Source organism: Neolamprologus multifasciatus, chromosome 5 (genome assembly GCF_963576455.1).
Source record: "Neolamprologus multifasciatus chromosome 5, fNeoMul1.2, whole genome shotgun sequence".
Taxonomy (NCBI): Eukaryota; Metazoa; Chordata; class Actinopteri; order Cichliformes; family Cichlidae; genus Neolamprologus; species Neolamprologus multifasciatus.
The window spans coordinates 2,230,554-2,251,277 of record NC_140443.1 but is presented as its reverse complement, the minus strand read 5'-3'; the positions used below and the strand labels follow the sequence as shown (position 1 = coordinate 2,251,277).

General features: G+C 41.3%; 1 protein-coding gene across 2 annotated transcripts in view; it reads right to left on the bottom strand.

Moving 5' to 3' along the window:
* mmp24 (matrix metallopeptidase 24) overlaps positions 1-20,724 on the bottom strand; it is a 95,886-nt gene that overhangs the window by 23,577 nt on the left and 51,585 nt on the right. For both annotated transcript variants that reach the window (XM_085160412.1, XM_085160413.1), the window contains exons 4-7: positions 17,914-18,013; positions 15,553-15,757; positions 5,466-5,627; positions 1,599-1,813 (exon numbers count right to left, since the gene is read on the bottom strand). In XM_085160412.1, the coding sequence (XP_085016538.1) occupies positions 1,599-1,813; positions 5,466-5,627; positions 15,553-15,757; positions 17,914-18,013 (682 nt within the window). The remainder of the gene's footprint in view (positions 1-1,598; positions 1,814-5,465; positions 5,628-15,552; positions 15,758-17,913; positions 18,014-20,724) is intronic.

Below are 20,724 nucleotides of genomic sequence, written 5' to 3'. Positions count from 1 at the left end.
TCAAAAACATTTTTAATTTGTGTCCTACATTTTTTTTTAATATAAAATTAGTATTATTTTAATTATTATGATGACGATGATGATTATTATTTATCAGCGTGTTTGATACGTGTTGTGCTACTTGCTTCATCAGTGTTATTCATGCCTTTATTACCTCACGTTTAGATTATTGTAATCCTCTTTTAATAGGGGTTGGGCAGGGCACTTTGTCACGCTTGCAATTAGTGCAAAATGCTGCGGCACGATTTTTAACTGGCAGAAGAAAATTTGATCACATCACTCCGATTTTGGCCTCTTTACACTGGCTTCCAATTGAATTCAGGATCCGTTTTAAAGTCCTTTTATTGGTTTTTAAATCTCTAAATGGTCTGGCACCTGTTTATTTGTCTGACTTGTTGAAGCCCCACGTCCCCACTCGTTCCCTTCGGTCAGCTGAGCAGTTGCTGCTTTCGGTCCCAAAGTCACGGCTGAAACTTAGAGGAGACCGAGCGTTCCCTGTTGCTGCGCCGATGCTTTGGAATAACCTTCCTGTCCATATTAGACAGGCTACATCAGTGCCAGTTTTTAAGTCTTTATTAAAAACCCATTTTTATTCCCTGGCTTTTAACTCTGTGGGTAACTGATATTTTTTTTAATTGTTTTTTTTATGTTTTATTTTATTACTATGTGCATATTAGTATTGTACAGCACTTTGGTCTACCAGGTGTGTTTTTAAAGTGCTATATAAATAAATAAATGATGATGATGATGACTGTAATCGCCTGTAAAATAAAATTTGGTCGATCATATTTCATATATTTAACAGGACTAATGCGATTATATATTTTCCTAAATTGGGAAATGTAGTTAAAAATTATGTGAAATTATTTAAAAAACAATTAAAACTGTTGTAATGTAACTTTTTTGTTGCATTTGTGGTGGAAAATAAAACCTTTGATGAATCAGAATTATGATTAAGTTTGATATTTTATACCAGGTCTTTAATGTATCCCAATAAATCACCACAGAAAAGAAAAATCCAGGAGTTAGAGTTCCTGGAAAGCTACAGTGACGGTTTTCTTGGGCGTAAAGAACAGAAATGTGATGAATCATCGATCTTCTGCCTGTTTGTCTGCGAGCTGCTGCCTGATCCGGAGCTGAGTAACCAAACTTGGCAGACAGGTACATCGAGCAGCCTGAAGGCTCTTATCTCTATCAGATATTATGTCATCGCATTGCTTAGCAACCACATGCCAACTTGCAAAAATGACATTTTTAATAATTATTATGCATGCACAATATCTTACAATACCATCCTGTCATTTTGATTTCACAACAATCACACCTGATTGAAAACTTGAACTTCATCTGTGGAGACGACGTCAGACTGCCAGCTGAAATGATCTATCACTTTATTTTACTGGAGATTCACCATTAATCAAAGGGAAGAAAACTAATGTGATAACTGATTCACTCCAAAACAACATTAACTGTCTTGATTTGTCACCTTGGTCAGCTGCCACAAGTTTCTAATCAAAGAATTCAAAAATGAGCGACTGTTACTGAACACTGTCAAAGACACCAGCAGCAGGCGTCTGCGCCGTTACGTCTCCGCTCACCTTGAACACGAACATCTCCCGTCTGAAGAAGGCCACAGTGTTGAAGTTGCCATCGCAGATGTTGGGTTTGCCGTTTCCAGGCAGTGCGGGCCGGTTGCCGGGCGGGTGCGGCGGACGGGAATGCCGGTCGTGCTTGCGCTCGGAGGTCGAATGCGTCCGTCGAGAGGGTAAGGTGGGCAGCGGCCGGGTGGGTTCCAGCATGGCTGTGGGGATGCCTGGAGAATCACGTCAATCACAGCATGAATCAGTCGGGCACCGTGATTGGTTCCAGAGTATCATTAAGAGCACTGAGACTCAAAGACCCACAGCAGCATGAGTCACTGGGTCATCAGCTGTGCGAACACGACTTCTTATGTAAGAGCCTGTGAGACAGCAGCAGACCGCAGAAACACAACTAGTACATTTGGTTCAATGACTCATTTGTTTTTATGGGCAGAAGGAAAACCTCGGATTATAAATCTGTTTGCTTAAATCGCTGCCTCGCATCGACGCCTGAAACAGCAGCGTGGCTCATTTCACCCCATCTCGTTTGTCCATCGTGCGTGTTTTTGGTGATTTTGTGTGGTTTTATGTTTCCTTTCTGTCTCTTTGTGTTTGGGTTTTATAGTTGCGAGTCTCTTTGTGCTGCTTTATGACACTTCTGGTGATTTTTTTGTGTCTTCTTATTGTTGTTTTGTGCCGAGCAGCCAAAAATAGATCATTTTAGGCCCCTGCTGTGGTTGCTTTGCTCTCCTTTTCATTTCTTTAGTCTGCATTGTTTTGTGTCCGTCTTATTTTCATTCTTTTCCACTTCCTCTGCCTTTTATTAAAAAACAAACAGAAACTCTTTCTGTTGCAGATCCGTCCATGACAAAGACGCTCAATGTTCCAACAGGAAAAGAAAATCTATTCTCTTTTTTCTCAGCGTACCAACACGAGTCGGTAAATTGCACAGAAACAGTCTCGTTGTAAAACGAAGCCCTTCCGCGTGGTGCTGTTGTGGCGGCTGGTATTGAGAGCAGGATGAACTTTGAGCAGATAAAATAACAGGCTTTGTTATCCACACTGAACAATGAAGTGCAGCGGAGAAAAACCGCCGACTGCACAGTTCTCGCCGGTATTTCCCTTCAACGCTGACTTCAAATGTCACCTGTGTATCACGACCTTTAATGTGAGGCTCAGTTGTTGTTCTGAGGGCCGAGATAACCTTCTTGCTTTGATTATTAAAGGAAACCAAAGCAAAGGAAAAGAGAAGTGATGAAAAATGCTGCAGATACAGTCGATTTAAGCTACCTGGGTGTTTGTGGGCTGTGAGGGATGGTGCAGATAGAAATGTTCTTATCTTTAACAGAGCAGACGTGTTTCTTTTTCCTTTTCTTTGTGTCTCTGCATCACAAATAAATGTTACACTACATTACAACAGAAGCTGTCGTGATTACTTCAGCGCAGACAGAAAGCCTGTCAGGAAACGCGCCTGCCGCTGACAGGCCTTCGCTTTTCTTTGTTTAGTTCAGTGAAACGCGAGGCTTTGCGCCTTTTTTGAAATGCAACAAAGTGTCTCTGGTGTAAACACAAAGACTCGCGTTTTCTTTCCAGGCAAAGACGGCTCAGGTCTGTTTATCAGCCGGGCTCTTCTTCACGTTCGAGCTCCGCTGCCGGCCGACGGACGCCGAACACTCCTGCAGCTGCACTCGGGGCTTTTTCACTTAATATTTCATATTCAAGGTTTACTGGTTTTTGTTTTAGCTGAAGTCACCTGTTCAACCAGTCAGAGGCAGAAAAGAGTCAAAACATCACGTTTTTCATTTAACGCAGGCAAATTTCTTCAAATGAAAATGTGAAGTGACTTAAAAGATCCCTTGTTTCAAAGTGAAAAGCTCTAATATGAGCTTCATATATTTCCTCTTTGCTATAAAATACACTCTCTGTCCCAGAGAAGGCGTTTGCACAGACGATGCATCTATAACGTCAGCATCTTCCTTGTGCTTAAGGCATGCAGGCTTTTCATAAAATGAAATCATAAAAAGTTTAATTATAAAAAGTTTATGAAGCTCATCCTCCTGAAACGTGTCGTAAACCTTTTATTCACCACAGAGGTTATTTCCTGCGACAATCCAAAACCCTGTGAGAAGCCGCTGGCTGTTTAACATTCAGGTTGCTCATGCTGTGCTCTGTCCTGTGCGTTCTTGCTCAAGGACACGTCGGCAGGGTCAGAGATCAAACACATAATTAGCCACAGCTTCATGCGCAACAAAGATTGGAACCATGATTATTTTGTTCAACGGTGATATTTTTAACTTTACTTTTCAAACACTGTCCATCAAATATTCCATAAAACTCATATTTATTGTTCTTCACCGACTCTTTGACATTAAACTGATTCCAAACCGCTGCAGACTGAAGTCTGTAGGAGGATAAACTGGAGCGCCACAAAGAAAAGAACGAAACGAGAGCGCTCGAGTTTACATTTCGATTCACTGCGCGGTCCTTTCCTGCTTTTATCTTCACACAATATTTGTGCATTTTGTGTCATCCTGACCCAAAATTGTCCGCGTCAGTACACCGTAAACAGAATGATGTCCTCAGCTGGATACAAAACAGACATCTATGAGAGGAAAGTCTCTTCATTTTTTGAATAATTTGGAATAAGTGTCTTTAATTCAAATTCGATTTTCTTGGCTTTTTATTTTGACATTTGTTGAGTTCTACTTCCTGTCTATGTGCTAGTGATGGTAAATTTGATTCTTTTTACTGAATTGAGTTTTAATGAGTCACTCACCAAAGTGAATCGGGTTTTTTGAGTCATTTGATTCACTGAGTCAGTTGACCATAGAGTGCAAAAAATGTACATTTTCACTCAAACTTAATTTGTTTCTCTTTTCATGTAAATCCTACTGCTAAGATGAATGATTCTAAAAGAAAACAACTATTTTATAGAGCAAAAAAAGAGCAAAAACATTTCCAAAATTAAGCAATTTCCTATCAAAATTGCTTAATAAACATTTATTTTATTTTATTTTAATTTTTTATTTTATTAGTATTTTCCTTAAATGTGTTAAATATATATTTTCTCATCTAAATGTCCACTGAGCTGTGAGCCAGGGGGGCGGTAATGTGCCTTAACATTGGTTGCCAACCAAGAAGAAGCTGTGAGCCAGGAGGGAGGGGGTGAGTAGCTCAAATGTGCTGTTAGCATGTTAGTTAGCTGTTAGCATGTTAGCAGAGTGATGCTACTGTGAACCGAGGAGCTATTTTCTTGATGTGAGCTTCTAACTCAGGGTTTTTTCTTCCAGTTCAGAGCAGAAATTTTTTTGTTACGATACTGGATGTTGTGTTTTTCTCCACAATTTGAATTATAAGCTAGATACATTGCTGCTAACAGCAACAGGGATGAGTCAGTGAGTCAGTTGGGCTTGTGAATCATGATTCATGAGTCAGTAAAGTGATTCTTGAGTATTGAACGATTCGTTCATGATTCGCGCACCACTACTATGTGCTATTAAAAAAGGGAATTGGCTAAAATCAAAACCTGGATGGTTTGATTTTAGCCAATTTTACTTGTTTCTCGCACTTGGAGACAAAACTGACGTCAATGTTTGTTGAATCGTCTGAAAAGCTGAAATAAAGAAGTGACTGAAAATCTTTTGTTCTTCAACTAAAAGGACAAAAACCCCAAACTAACGATGTTTCTTTAAACAAATGACTGACTTAAACCCATTCACTCAAGCACCGTTTCTTAAGGACCTTCTCGCTGACATTGACACAAACTTGGCGGTCAGTATCTCGCTCAAGGAGAGCCAGGAATCAAACCACCAACCTTCCGATTAGTAGACAATCTGCTCCACCTCCCGAGCTACAGCCTACACAGAACTAAACCCGAGAGCTCACCGTAAATCTTCTGAATGCCCTGCAGGTCGTCCAGCGGCAGCTTGAAGTTGTGCGTGTCCATGTACTGGTAGAAAGGAGCCATGATGGCACTGGGATCGTTGGAGTGCTCCAAACCCAACGCGTGCCCCAACTCGTGCACCGCCACCAGGAACAAATCGTTACCTGGAAAGAGAGGAAGAGGATTAGAGGGGAGAAGAGCGAGAGGCGACGAAGAGGAGGAGGAGGAAAAAATTATGAGATTAGAGAACGCAAAGCAGAGAAGCAGCATCGCTTTCAACATCACTCACGGCGCCTTAAAAGCTTATTTCAGAAATCAGGTGATAAAACAGAAAACAGGAGCATCTCTGTGCTGCCTGCAGGCCGTCGCTGCCGGTTCATTAAAAGAAAATCAGTTTACTGAGAAAGCCTCAACATCTCCCTCCTGTCTGAATCGGAACAAAGCCTCCCCAGTGTAAACAGCAAAGACCAAAGACGGCGTCAAAGGCGCCGGCAAAGTGAGCTAAAGTTAGCCTGTGATGTGTTGACTCATCAGCTGTGTAATATGAATCTCACATCAAAAGCAGAATTGGCGGAGAATGGAAGCGACTGTCAGGCTGGTGAATCCAAAGCTCCTGTTTCTAAAGTCCACTTCTTCAAAGGCTGCTGCTTGACGGGGATTACTTCAGAGCGCGCCGTACTGTTTGCCTGCAAAATTCACAGAGTTCACAGTCTCACAGAAAGCGACTTTAAATTCATAATCTGCAAATGTAGAAATAATGTACGGCTGCTTTCGAGACTAAAATACGCTGGAGAACAAGCAAACATGTTGAATTTGGAGCAGGAAGCTATCAGAGTGGAGATGCGCCGCAGTCAGGCTGTTTCATTAATGCTCCTGTGATGACAGGAACGCTGCATGTTTGCTGTGGCACAATGGGCAGTAATATACAGCAGTGTATCATCTGCATATAAACTAGTTACACTGAGAAGAAAATGTGAAACAACCCCATGTTCATAGCGCACAATTAATGCTCCGCGACATGTTAGAACCTTATGTGAGTGATGAAACATTGTGTATATTTATTTAGTATCTTTTAGTCATAATTAGTTGTCAGTTTGTGTCACTGTTGGTCATTTCAGTCTGTTTTTGGCTTTTTTTATTCCCTTTGTTTTTTGCCTCTTTGAGGTCACTTTTACAGCCGTGTTGTCCTCCTGTCATTTCTAAAACTCTCCTTGTGGGTGTTACACATTTTCTATGTAACTGCTTTTCATGAGTCAGGTGCTAATTAGTCATTACGTGGCCGTTTCAAACCTGGGTAGTTGTTTTGGACTTCTTAGCTATCATTAGTTGTGTCGCTTTTGGCCATTTTGTGTAGTTTTAGAGTCGTTTCTTTATTTCTGAGAGTCACGTAGAACAGTTTATTAGAGGTGGGGATCACCATACATCCCACGATACGATATTATCGCAATAGTTAACGCACGATACGATATTATTGCAATTTTTAAAAATATTTTGCGATATTCAGATTCTGTACATAAAGGTAAACTTTATCAATATTCATTTTCTCTAATATCAAAGTCTCACACTCAGTCTTTCTCTCATTTCAGTTTATTGTTGACAAACTGAACGGTTTGTATTACAGTCTAGTCCAACTTAACTGAATCAACCATCTGGTACAATTATAGCTATTCTGAACTATGCAGTTTATGAAAACTATGCAGCCCCTTCAGCAACTGAAGAATTTGAAAGTAAATTAAAACAAAATATAATTTTACATTAAATAAAAAAGTTTTAAACTTAATTAAAATAAAACATGTCTTAAATTAAAATAAGTAAACTGTCACATTTGGACAGTGAAGGAATGTCAGGATTGTTGCTCAGAAAAAGGATCAACATGCTCTGAAGTCAGAGCACAAAAACCTTTTTGTAACAAAGTATCGATTTCTGCTGTCCCTGTATCGATACATTATTAGCAAACAAAATATCACCATACTACACAGTATCCATTTTTCCCCACCCCTACAGTTTATGCACCACAGCAGAACCAGGTGTGATGCATCCTCATAAAGTCTGCTCAACAATTCATCAGAGCTCACATATGCAGACATAAATAAACAGGATTTTATTCAGATTAAGTACCTGAAGTCCAGGAAGTCTTTGGAAAAAACTGAAGGATGTGATTGAAGCACAAGTTGAGGTTGTGGAAAAAACAGACTTTTCAATAGTTTCCAATTAAATTCAATAGTTTCTATTTTCCAATTAAAGCACCTGATAGCAGCCAGAATAACAGCTCCAGTTCTACAGTTCATGCTGTTACGTGTGCTCTTATCACAATTATCAAAAGTAAAAGTACGAAGGAGAACAGAAGGTCTTGTTTTCCCGGACGTCGTGTATTCATGTGGGGTTTTTATTACAGCCAGACTCTGAGCAGAGATCCAGAGCTGCTGTCATGTGTTTAATGACTTCTTACTGTCTGAATGCAGAGCTCAAATTAATACTTTCCCTCAGCTTTGTAATTGGTTTGACTCCGTTTGAACCAAATTACACAACATAATTATCTTTTTTCCTTTACCGAGGCCACTCTGTTTGAAGATTATAGCCTCGGTGGCCTGCGCCTGACTTACAGACTAATGGAGATGGAAATGAGCAGACGCCGACGACCGTTTGTGTCAATCCTTTTATTCATTTTCAGTTCCTCTTTCTGAGGTCTCTTCCAATTCGACTCATTGTTTCCAGTCTCGTTTGTTCTATTCAGGAGAAATGATTTTTACTGACCTATACACTCATCAGCATGTCACCTAAAGTTTAAAACTAGTCATTTTAGAGTCAGTAACGGGTAAAGGGCTTTCTCTACTTGTTTTATTTCTTAGAAAAGACTGAAGTGATGTCTGTGTTTCCTGTTGAAGTTTAACAGGGTCCAGTTATATATTTTTTATTTCCTGGCAAGTTGCTGTGTTTAACTGAATCCAGTGGTTCTACACAAATGTGCACTAACAGCAGCACAGCATTATAGACCCCGTCCACCTCTGGCAGCCATTACAGTGTTTCCCGAAAACAAACCCTGAATCTCAATTAGAAAACGTGCAGCATTTTCTAAAGAAAACCCAGACGTGGCTGAGGACACATTCAGCGACGTATTCACAGATTTTAGCTGGAAGGACCAACACGTGCTATTTCTGACAGACTGACAGAAAAGTCACGATCAAGAATGAGAAGAATTAATTTATGTGAGGACACATTTCTCTGACAGAAACTCGACTCGACTCGAAAGCGAGTGAAGTGAGAGAACTGGTTTGAATTTCGATTTAGTGCAAGAAGTCAGAGAGCTAACTTATTCAATGCCTAGGAAACACGTCGCATGTAGGTCAAGAAAAACAATGCAATGGTTGCATCAACTCAGACGTCCTTAAAGCTGCACGGTGCATCAGATTAGTGCAGGAAAGTCGCGCAACATGAAAGTGAAATGAAAACATTTTTATCATGAAAATCAGTGAATAATCATGACAAATGAAAGTGATCTTAATACTGAAAAATCAGTGAAGCCATAGTCAGAGTCAGCAACTCGTGGGGCTGAGAGGATAATTCCAGAAGCACAGTTCCCAGCTTTCTCCAAAACTGAGTCCATCTTTATACAAGTGCTAGACCTGTGATTAAAGCAGTGGTTCTCAAAGTGTGTGGAGTTCTGACAGGTGGAGGTGCGCCCCAAAACAGATTTCCAAAAGCACAGGGGAAGTGTTTTTGGGGAGACAATAACCCGACGGACCAGTTGCAGGAACCAAAACATGCTAGGTAAGTGTGATAGGCTAATAGTTAGGCTAACACACTTACCTCTCATGTTTTCTTTCCTCACAAAACCGATAGGTCCTCCACTTCTTTTAAGTGTCTCTCAGTGCAATTCTTAGCATATTTTGGTTCCTACAACTGGTCCGTCGGGTTATTGTCTCCCCAGAAACACTTCCCTTGTGCTTTGATAAATCTGTTTTTTCCTATTTCTACAGCGTTTTTCTTATTGCTGGTGTTTTCTTAAGTTGCAGTCCGTTTGGCCTCGAAGGGCCACTGTAGTTTATTATTGAAATCAAGTTGCAGTTCGGCTTTTCTGTCATTGTTTCGTTTAGAAAATGAAAATATTTCTTCCTGCCATGTGGGGAATGATGTAAAAAGTTTGAGAACCACTGGATTAAAGGAACATTGCATGTTTGCTGTGGCCGGCTGAGCAGAATGGGCAGTGAAATACAGAACTACATCATCTGCATAGAAACGTACAAAATAGTGAGATACAAATTATTAGACTATTTTATGTTCCAGTGAGAAATGTGAACACTGCATGAATGCTTTAATTTTTGCACCCAGGTTTAAGAAGTACGTGTGGCTACAGAGTGAGGTTGTTACAATATTGGCTTAATCTTCATGCCCTCCTGCTGCCGTTACTCTGTACTGTGTTCTTTTATTCACTTTCTCACACCTTCACAGACTCTGGCTCTTCTGTCCTTGTGTGCTGCAGCTTCTTTCATCCCTCTCCTCCTCTCCCTCTTTTTTTTTTTATCTCCCCCTCTCTCACCACTGCTTTCCTTTTCATCCTCCTCCTCCTCCCGCATCCCTCCAGCAGCTTTTATCTCTCCTCTCTTTCTTCCACTTTGCAGGAAAGATTAAGACGATTTCAGAGCACAAGACGTACACTTCATGTACAACGGCTTGAGGGAATCCCCCCGCGGTCGCTCTCCATTTCTCTGCCCGTCCCCTCGTGGTCGGTCTGCCTTCCCGCGGTGACGATAACGACTTCTTCTATCACGCTTGCCCCTGCAGTCGTCTGTTCGCCTGTGATAAAGACGATGTTTGATATGTCTGTGATGAAACCTGTTTCTCAAGTAGTCCCAGTCTGACGTGTCCACAGAGCCTGCTTTGTTCAACTGGAACCCGTCGAAAGGAGTTCATCTTATACCAGTGATCAAAATTACCCGCCAAGAATATTTTTTCCTGTCTAGCAAAAATCATTAACACACTGCACATTTTTCATAAAAACACAATTTATCAACGTTCCCAACATCTGTCTAGAAATAATGTCCTTTTTGAAATAGTCTTACAATTAGGAGAGGACAGATTTATCTAACCCTCGAGTCATCGCCCATATAATCAAGTCTGTAAATCGTAAAAATGGAAGAACATGTCCTCCCCTCGACTCGAGACAGAAACATTAACTGTTGCGTTGGTTAAGCTGTGAAAGCAGAGAGAGCCGCTGTACCCTCTCAGAATCAGCAGACTTTTTATTTACCTTTATATATTTAATGAAACAATGTAACGTTTTAGCTTCATGCAGGAGAAACTGTTACAGTTACAGAACCTCAAAGTTCTTTTCACCTCATTTTTCCCGCCTGTTCTGAGCCATCATAAAAAAGCAGAGGAGATGTCCACATGAGATTTTCAGGGCTGAATAACGTTAAGCTAATTTTTGCACCAAGAGTCTAAAGAAAAAGTCTGCTTTTCTTCTTCAGAATGACTTTTCTGTGACCAGCTTTGAGCACCAGTATCACAGGATATATCCCAGTTTCAATAACCTGTACCAGATCAGGATTGTCGGGGGAGCTACATAGGAGTAGCTGAGCGCTCCTCGTCGCTGGATCATTGAGTTAAAGTCCACGTGAGTGTGTGTCTAAGTGTAGCGTCGTGCTGGTTGTGTATGCCTGCAGGAGTAAGTGTTTGACGGCTGCCTCTGTTTCCTGCAGGAGGAGCGTGGAGTGAAAAAGGGTAGCATGCACGGGGAGTGCAGAGAGACACGGGAGGAAGAGGGAGCTCACCGGGATTAATTGTGTTCTTGTTATTTACTCCACTGTAAATAAAACACACTGTTTATCGCAAGAGTCCTGCGTTTGGGTCGTCCATCCCCACAGTCTGCCAGCACAGCCGTGACAGAAGGTCTTATGTCTGAAAGACCTTATGTTTGCCTCCATTTGACGACAGCATCATCTTCTAGTTGAGATTCCTTCTGTGTCAGAATCATTTTCTAATATGGGATACAGAACGGGAGAAACCAGCCAAAGAGCCAAGAACACCAGCCGTGCACACAATCAGCCGTGCACACAATCAGCCGTGCACACAATCAGCCGTGCACACAATCAGCCGTGCACACAATCAAGCAGAACCGGACTTTTCTATATGCTCATCTCAACTGTCTGCAAATATCTCTCGAAAATGTAATTTATTCAACAGCTTCTGATGAAAAAACTGTAAATAAGTGGTTTTGCCCCAAATCAACGCTCCTGGCTGTGATGGGAAAAGCCCGCTCAGGGCAGCCACACATGCTCAGGGTGTGATGTGCCCAGAAATGACTCTTTATCTGTCGGCATCATCAGTGAAAATTCAAAGAAGGGACACAGTTTGATATCTTCAAATTAAAATATGAATCTAGAAGTTTTTGTTCTGTAGAAAAGATAAAAACGTAAAAGTTAAAAATGTGACAGGAACAATTAAATCTGTGCAATTTTGCTTTTATAAGTAAGTTAAGAATAAAAAAAAAAAATCCGATATGACTGTAAAACTGATCTGGTTGCAGTTTTTTAACATTTTTTTCAGCTGTAAAAATGTCCTGTGGACACGTCACACACCCACTCACGATGGTGCGCCTGTAACTGAAGCAAAGATTTCTCAGGGCCTCATTAAATATATTAAAGTTATTGCAGGTGTAAACACCTGTTTGCCTCACAGGTCGGCTCCTTCAGGCCGCTGCTGCTGGCTGAACAACAAACTTTACAACAACAAACAACTTTTAGCAACTGAAACCAGAAAAGAGCAAAGAAAGATCAGGGAATAAAAGTGCGCGTCTGAATCCTTTACACTTTATAAATACATGTAGTTACACGTAACGCTTCATTTTCCTCCCGCCTCTCCGTGGGAACTCGTGCCCTCAGCTCTGTCCTGCAGGAGTCAGCAGGTTAATAATGGAGGCCGTCCCTCGTCGGGTTTTAAGCCCAGGTGAAAATGAGGTCCGTTCGTCCTCCCAATGTCCTTCTGAAGCTGATACCGTGAATTAGTTTTCACAGAGTCTGAGAACTTCCCCGTCTCACTATCTCGTCTCTAATCTTTCAATTACTGCGTGTGTGTGTGTGTGTGTGTGTGTGGAGGGATTTTAGAGATAAAGAGGCTTTTTGAGGACGTGCAGAGAGGACCTGTGACCACACAGACACATGCTGAGAGAAGATTCAGCGATTAATCAATAATTTTACCATTTTATGTAAAAACCTGTTCGTCCTGACAAACTGGTGCTTTTTCACGGCCGCTCTCTGCCTCCATCACAGGTTTGAAACTGATCATTGAAGCACTGTTACACATAAAAGCCAACGTTGTTACAATAGTTTAGTTGCCACAGTTAAACAGTCAGTGTTTAGGTGAATCTGGTTACGTTTCGGGGGTAGAAGCTACCAGTTTCATATTAATTTTGTCTAACTACTGCATTCATTCATTTAAAAACACAACAAAAACAATCAAATGTCCAACCTCTCTTTAACCCTTTAAAGCCGGTCAGAGCGGGCACGCTCTTATTTGCATAACTATTTTTAAATCCCGGTAGCTCTGCAACCACGTGAGCTAGTGCAATAATTTTTTTTGCATATGAAACCGGAGGAGTTGTACTTACATCTTATGCCATCAGCTTGTCCTCGGTCACAGTTTCCTTCCACATATAACTTTGCAAAAACTGCATAAAAAGCACTTGCAGCAACAAAAACATAATATTCCAGAAACACGCTTTGCCGATCCGATCAGCTGATCATAACACTTCCTACGTCGATCAGCGCGAACTATCGCATGTCCTCCATGACCTGCCCGAAACCGGGAGTGACTTTTTTTACCATCAGGGCCTCATGAGCCTATACTGGTGTTTTTAAAAGTTATGTTTGACTTTATGACTTTCTGTGTTGTTTCTGGGATGCTTAGGACTCATATTGCACTGCTGGAAATAGTTTATTTTGATGCATATGCTGCTTTTTTGCAAATTTGCATTATAATATTTATTTTCGTTTTTCCTGCAGTGTATACAAATTGGTGTATTTCAAAAATAAAACTATGAAGACACTCAAAATAAATTTCCTGTGGTGGGAAACTATTTTGTGCAACTTTTTTGTATTTACAGTTTTGAGGGATAAGCCTCTTAAATTTCTCTAACTAGAAATATATGTTAAAAAAACAAAAACGATTTTCAATTTTTTTGTAGTTTATTGTTTTTTTTTTTTTTTTTTTTTTTTTTTTTTTTTTTTTTTTTTTTTTTTTTTTTTTTTTTTTTTTTTTTTTTTTTTTTTTTTTTTTTTTTTTTTTTTTTTTTTTTTTTTTTTTTTTCATTTTTTTTATGTAATTACTTAATGCAGACATATTATTAAAATCTGGGCTATAATGGTTGTATTGATGTATAGCAACTTGAAATGCTCCCAAAAATGGCTCCACAGCATGTAAACATATAATATAAGCTCTGGCGGACTTGGTTCTATGGTAGGTCTTAAAGGGTTAAAATGCTGACGTCTTAGTTGTAAGACGCTTTTCTTCTTCACTCGCTGTTGGTTCAAGTTTAAGCACCTCCTTGGTTGAGGTTCGGGAAATAACACAGTTTGGGTAGAAATCAAACTCCGGGGATTAAAAATGAAGCCGCGTCTCAAAGCTTTTATTCAAGGCACTTCCCATCCTTGGCTCTTAATTAGCCTTCAGCACAGTGACAGCAAAGACCATACAAGGAGCTGGCCTCACCATCTGGGCACATTTGGGGATGAATGTGTTGCTCGAGGACGCAGTCACATTAACATCTCTGATCTCTTTCTAATCTCTTTATGGCTTTTCTTTAATTACATCTTTATAGTTATGATGTTAAAAAGGCACAAAAATATTTTCTGTCTCTTAGCGTTCGTTTTATATCTCGATTGGATCATTTTGTATCTCTTCGAACTCATTTTGTTTCTGTGTCTGAGTTTATTTCCTTTGGTGCACTTTAGAGTTTCTTTGATGTTTTTCTAAATTTAAAGATATATGATACGATTTTAGTGCAGGCTCATAACTGAATCCAAGCAGTTTCTCTAATGTCCAGTTGAGGCTGACGGGTCCTGAGTGTCAGTTTCCACAGACCTCCATGTAAAAATGTCCAAACTTACCTCAGAAATATGTTTTCAGCCTGACACAAAATGCTAATTTCACTGTGAAACTAATCAACTTAGGGAACCTGAGCAGATAATGCCAACACCCCCACAATAACCCATCTTTCATATGCAGTCTGTGGGTAATGCCACATGTTATAACACTGTAATCTAAGATAAAGTAAAAAGCCATTTTCTTTGAATGCTGGACAGCTTCTAAAACATTTAAAAAGACTTGGTTTGTTTAGCCGTTTCGTGCATCAGGGGCAGCTGTTCTGGATCAATATCTTATAAACAGGTCGAGCTGAGGATCAAACCACAAACCTCGCAATTGATCCGCTCTTCCACCTGAGCCACAGCCGCCTCCCATCTATTCTTTATGTTTAATCGTTTGATGTTCAGACCCCTGCTGTCTGCAGAAACGGCGCCTGCAGGAGGAGAATCAGGGGTTTGCTATGTTTATACGCGCGTCTGAATAAAAGTCTTCATTAAAATGAAAGCGTGGACGTGTCCTTGGATGCTTATTTCAGCCTGGAATAGAAAAAAAGAAACTCGGGCTGTAATGTGGGAACGCAGACTCAGAGCTCCTCTGTCAGAGCTAATTCTCGTTTGTGCTAATCTTTCAAACCAGATTCCTTCTCCCGCTCTATCAGCGCGCCCTCCCCGCGTCTTGCTCTCTCTCTGTCAACACGTTAGTTATTCAAGCAGAGGGAATCTGGCACAAGTCATTTGTCAAAGTGAGATAGAAGAAGAAGAAGAAAACTACAAAGTGAAGGGTGTTTTCGCCTCCACTTTTCATCCAGTGACTAAACAGAGCGGCGCTCGGAGATACGGCGCCGGCGACTGAGGACATCTTCGCATTCGAGGAATTTAATTTGCAAAAGTTAGTGAAGAAAATAAATGATAATGCAATCCATTAGCTGGTGTTTCATAACCATCGCTCAGCATGTTTCAGCGCAATCGGCAGGAGCGCCAAGGTCAAAGAGACAAAGACTCGGCTAACCGTCATGGTTGGCGTTGCCAAGCGTCCAGGGCTCATCGGAGTCAAAGTGCGTGTCTCCTCCGATGCCGGCGCCGGGGAAGTAAGCGTGGGCCAGGAAGCCCCCCTCTCCGTCGAACGGGGAGCTGTCACCGTGGAAACCAGAGGCGAAGAAGATCATGATGTCAGCCTCTTTGCCCTCGTTCTTAATCTCCGAGTACGGCACCTCCTGAGCGGGATCAGAGGAACAAACAAGGAATCAATATTTCAGAAGGTTAAAAATACTGTGAGTTTCGTTCAGGCTTCCTCAGAAACGACGGCCTGACTGCTACTGTACAACAACAAATACTGTGACTGTAATCAGAGGTTTACTCTTTTAACAACATACGCGGGAATCAGCCGTCCGTGCTCAAAGACATCTTCCTTCACTGAAACGTCTTCTGGGCTGATAAACATCAGGATTTCTGCACATCTGTTTCAGCTGCACAGCTGTTTTCAGCAGCTGGACTAAAGCTACCTACAGGTACATGTTTTTATACCCAGCCATGACTCCACAGCGAGCAACGCTGATTATAAACCAGACGATAATATCACAGGTTATTCACTGATTGCAGCTAGAACAGCTCGAGTGCTCGATCACGACACTTCTGAAGATCGCAAACCAAAGCCCTACGAAGCTCTTCTGTTTATTACATCGTTGAAGGATCTTCTGCTCCTTGTGCGCTGGAGAAAGATGAAACCACCACTCTATCGATTGATGGAAATAGTCATAATAGCAGCTCTTGTTTCACCTGTATGTTATTGTGTCTGTCTGTGGTGACACTATCTCTACTTTCAAGATTAGGCTTCAAACTTTCCTTTTTGCTAAAGCATATAGTTAGGGCTGGACCAGGTGACCCTGAATCCTCCCTTAGTTATGCTGCAATAGACGTAGGCTGCTGGGGGATTCCCATGATGCACTGGGTGTTTCTTCTTCACTCACCATGTGCACCTCTCTGCATTTAATCATTAGTTATTATTAGTCATTGTGTCTCTTCCACAGTGTATCTTTTGTCCCGTCTTCCTCCCGTCACCACCGACTGGTTAGCAAACGGACGCCTGGTTCTTCTGAAGGTTTCTTCCTGTTAACCCTTTAAAGCCGGTCAGAGCAGCACGCTCCGTTTTGCGTAACTACTTTTAAACCCCGGTAGCTCTGCAACCACGTGAGCTAGCGCAATAATTTTTTTTGCATATGAAACCGGAGGAGTTGTACTTACATCTTATGCCATCAGCTTGTCCTCGGTCACAGTTTCCTTCCACATATAACTTTGCAAAAACTGCATAAAAAGCACTTGCAGCAACAAAAACATAATATTCCAGAAACACGCTTTGCCGATCCAATCAGCTGTTTGTAACACTTCCTACGTCCATCAGCACGAACTATCGCATGTCCTCCATGACCTGCCCGAAACCGGAAGTGACGTCATTTTCGCGGAAATGTAGTTTTTTACCATCAGGGCCTCATGAGCCTATACTGGTGTTTTTAAAAGTTATGTTTGACTTTATGACTTTCTGTGTGGTTTCTGGGATGCTTAGGACTCATATTGCACTGCTGGAAATAGTTTATTTTGATGCATATGCTGCTTTTTTGCAAATTTGCATCATAATATTTATTTTCGTTTTTCCTGCAGTGTATACAAATTGGTATATTTCAAAAATAAAACTATGAAGACACTCAAAATAAATTTCCTGTGGTGGGAAACTATTTTGTGCAACTTTTTTGTATTTACAGTTTTGAGGGATAAGCCTCTTAAATTTCTCTAACTAGAAATATATGTTAAAAAAACAAAAACGATTTTCAATTTTTTTGTAGTTTATTGCACTTTTTTGCAATTTATGTAATTACTATGCACTTAATGCAGACATATTATTAAAATCTGGGCTATAATGGTTGTATTGATGTATAGCAACTTGAAATGCTCCCAAAAATGGCTCCACAGCATGTAAACATATAATATAAGCTCTGGCGGACTTGGTTCTATGGTAGGTCTTAAAGGGTTAAAGGAGTTTTTCTTTCCCACTGTTGCCAAGTGCTCGTGCACAAGGGGTCGTCTGATGTTGGGTTTTCTGTTATTGTACTGTATTGTATCGAGATAATTAATGGTTTAGAATAATAAAAACTAGCCATTAATCGATGTAATATTTAGCTTTTTCTAAAGGTTATATGGAGGAGTGCAGTGTGTGTGTGCGATGTAACCTCTCTGTCCAAAGCAAATTTCTCCCAAGAAAGACAAATAAAGACGCTTTGACTTTTTTTGAGTCGTCTTCTTACAGCATTAAGTGCCTCGAGGCGACTGTTGTGATTGGGCGCTGCATACGTTCCAGCTTTCAACCTGCATGACTCACCTGGAAGGAGAGCGGAGTGACGGCCTGCCACACATTGAAGGCTTGTCGAATCGCTCTCTGGGTGTCCTTCTCTCCAACTTTGGGGGTGAAGTTGGATATGCTGCGAGAAAGAAAAAGACGCCACAGTCAAATAAACAGCGTTCCCACATTCACTGTGAGGTGAGCAGAGGTCAGCGAATGCAGCTGTGATGATTGTGTTGCCTGTAAAACCTGTGCGCACACACAACGTGTGCAAGGAAGCATCGGCTAAAACAACAACGACAATAAAAAGTGTCTTTGTTGATGCAAAGATGCAGACCTGTGCACGCTTTAGTAAAATCAGCGGATTGGGATTCAGTGTGAGTCAACGAGCAGCACGGTTGATGCGTGTTCGGCTGGAAGAGACGAGCGAGGCAGAAAGGTCATTTTAGAGTAATTGCAGGAGACGATGTGCCACCCATAGCTGCTGCTGCAAGAGAGGATGGGAGGTATATCATTACATGTTTTATCACTCACTTCACTGTCACTGGAAACACTTTCATGTAGCGTCTTTAAAAGCAGCCTTTTAAACCTTCGCTGTCACCTTCCAACCGTGTCGGAGGAGACAGGAGAGCGAGTCGAGGAGCGAGGGAGCGAGGACAGATGGGAGTAATTGGCAGAGAGGGTGGAGGATGGAAAAGAAAAGCCAGGACAGGAGAGGGAGAGCGAGGAAAAAACAGCAAAGCAGGCGGCTGAGTTCATTTCACACAATCTGTCTCTCGACGGGGGAGCAAAGGCTTTGTTCCCGACCAGAAACACGCATTATGGAAATAAATATCAGCACATTTACACAGTTGCTGCAACTCCACATTCATTCATGAGCACAGCAGCTTCCTGATGTGAGAAAAATAAGTCCAGCTGGCAAAGAAATAGAAATGTTTATAGCACTTTACAAGTAGTCCCTGGAAATGGATTAAAAGTTGTTGTGAGCTGTGATGGAGCGGATAAAAAAACGTCTCCAACGATCTAGAAGACGCAGATGCAGATCGAGACTCGATGAGACGCCAAAAACAAGTTTATTTCACCGCTGAATGCAGCTGGCCATGAGTCATGCTGTGGCGCTTCGCCGGCATGTCCCTCAAACCAAACAAGCCCCTCAAAACTGGACTAATGCCCTTTGACCCCCATCTATTCCATAAACACAGGCTGCAGAGAGCTTCTCCTACAGCTGATGGGCCTCCCCCTGAATCCTGACTCCACGATGGGGAGTCGTCATGAATCCCTGTTCCCTCTCCAAGGCCTAAATACCTTGGGAGATCCAACCAGGGGAAAGATGCCCTCAGCAACGTAGCTGCTTGGGTCAGAACTAGGGTACCAATGATACCAATTTTTTCAAACCGATACGATACCGATACTTGGATCTGAGTACTTGCTGATACAGAGTACAATAAACGATACTTCTACCACACACACACACACAAATACAATTAATTGGAAGACAGGTTTTATTTTATTCTCTGCCGATAAAAAATAAAATCTTAATAAAAATGACCACAAAAAAATTTCAAGTGAAAAATAAGCTCTTCTGTTAAATTATTGCAGAGTCTCCACATTGTAATTTTACAAAATATCACTGAACTATTGGCACTGTCTCGAGCTTTCAGAATAATAAATAAACACTTCTGTTTGGAATAAAATAAATACAAATTAGGTTTGAGAATAAAATAAACTTTTAAATTATTGCAGAGTGTCCATATTGTAAACAAACAAACAAAATAATTATTATTAAATAAATAATAAAATATAAAAAATTATAAAATAAATAATAAATAAAATAATAATTGGCCCCCTAGTGGCCAATCTAACAAACTACAACAGAAATGACAAGCCACCCTCTGATTAATGAAATAAGTTGGTATCGGTTCATGGTATCGGTTAACTTTTACGAGTATGAGTACACACACATTTTACAGTATCGGCACCGATACCGATACCAGTATCGGTATCGGTGCATCCCTAGTCAGAACCATACACCACGTTAGGGTGGAGCTTCATGGGGCGGTAATTCTTTGGATTCACAATTAGTTGCTAACTCAAGTGGAGGAGTTCAGGTATCTCTGGGTCTTCGTCCGTGTGTCGGGGAGAGTGCAGACTGGTTTGCTGTGACAGCGAGGCTGTAGTACAGCTAGCTGCCAGCTAGCTACGTTGCCACGCCCACCCATGAGCACGATCTGTGGGTAGATGGAGCAGAAATGACCTTCCTGTCACAGGTGTGTGGGCGCCTCGTTAGAGATTCAGGAGAAACTTGAAGCTGTGCTTCATATTTCACGTGGACAGGATCCACCTCAGTGCTTCAGTATCTGCTGCGGCTGCACCCAAACACCTCCTTGTTGGTACGTTTTGGGCGTGTCCAACCATCAGGCCACCCACGCTGAAAAGGTTATGAGTGAGGAACATGAGAAAGAGAACGCACTGGAGGCAGACAGTAAAATCCAAATCCTTTATCCAGGCAGAGGTCGCACATAAGTAATCTGTGAGTGAAGCAAACAAATCCAGCGAGGGGACGACAAAAAGATCTAAAACACACCCAAAGGTCACACAGGAGGAAACCGAAGATTAAAGACGGGAAAAAACACAAAGACAAAAAACTAGAAGCCTGGAAAACTTGACTTGGATTATTTAACATGTCACCAAATTTAATAAAATCGTAGAAACCCAAGGGACACACAAACACAATCCAAAGTGAAGGGGAGACTGGACTATGGACTAATCAGGGAAACAGGAGGGCAACGAGATCCAGAGGGAACACCAAGGACCAGCAAACGCTAATACAAACAGACTCAAAGGATTGAG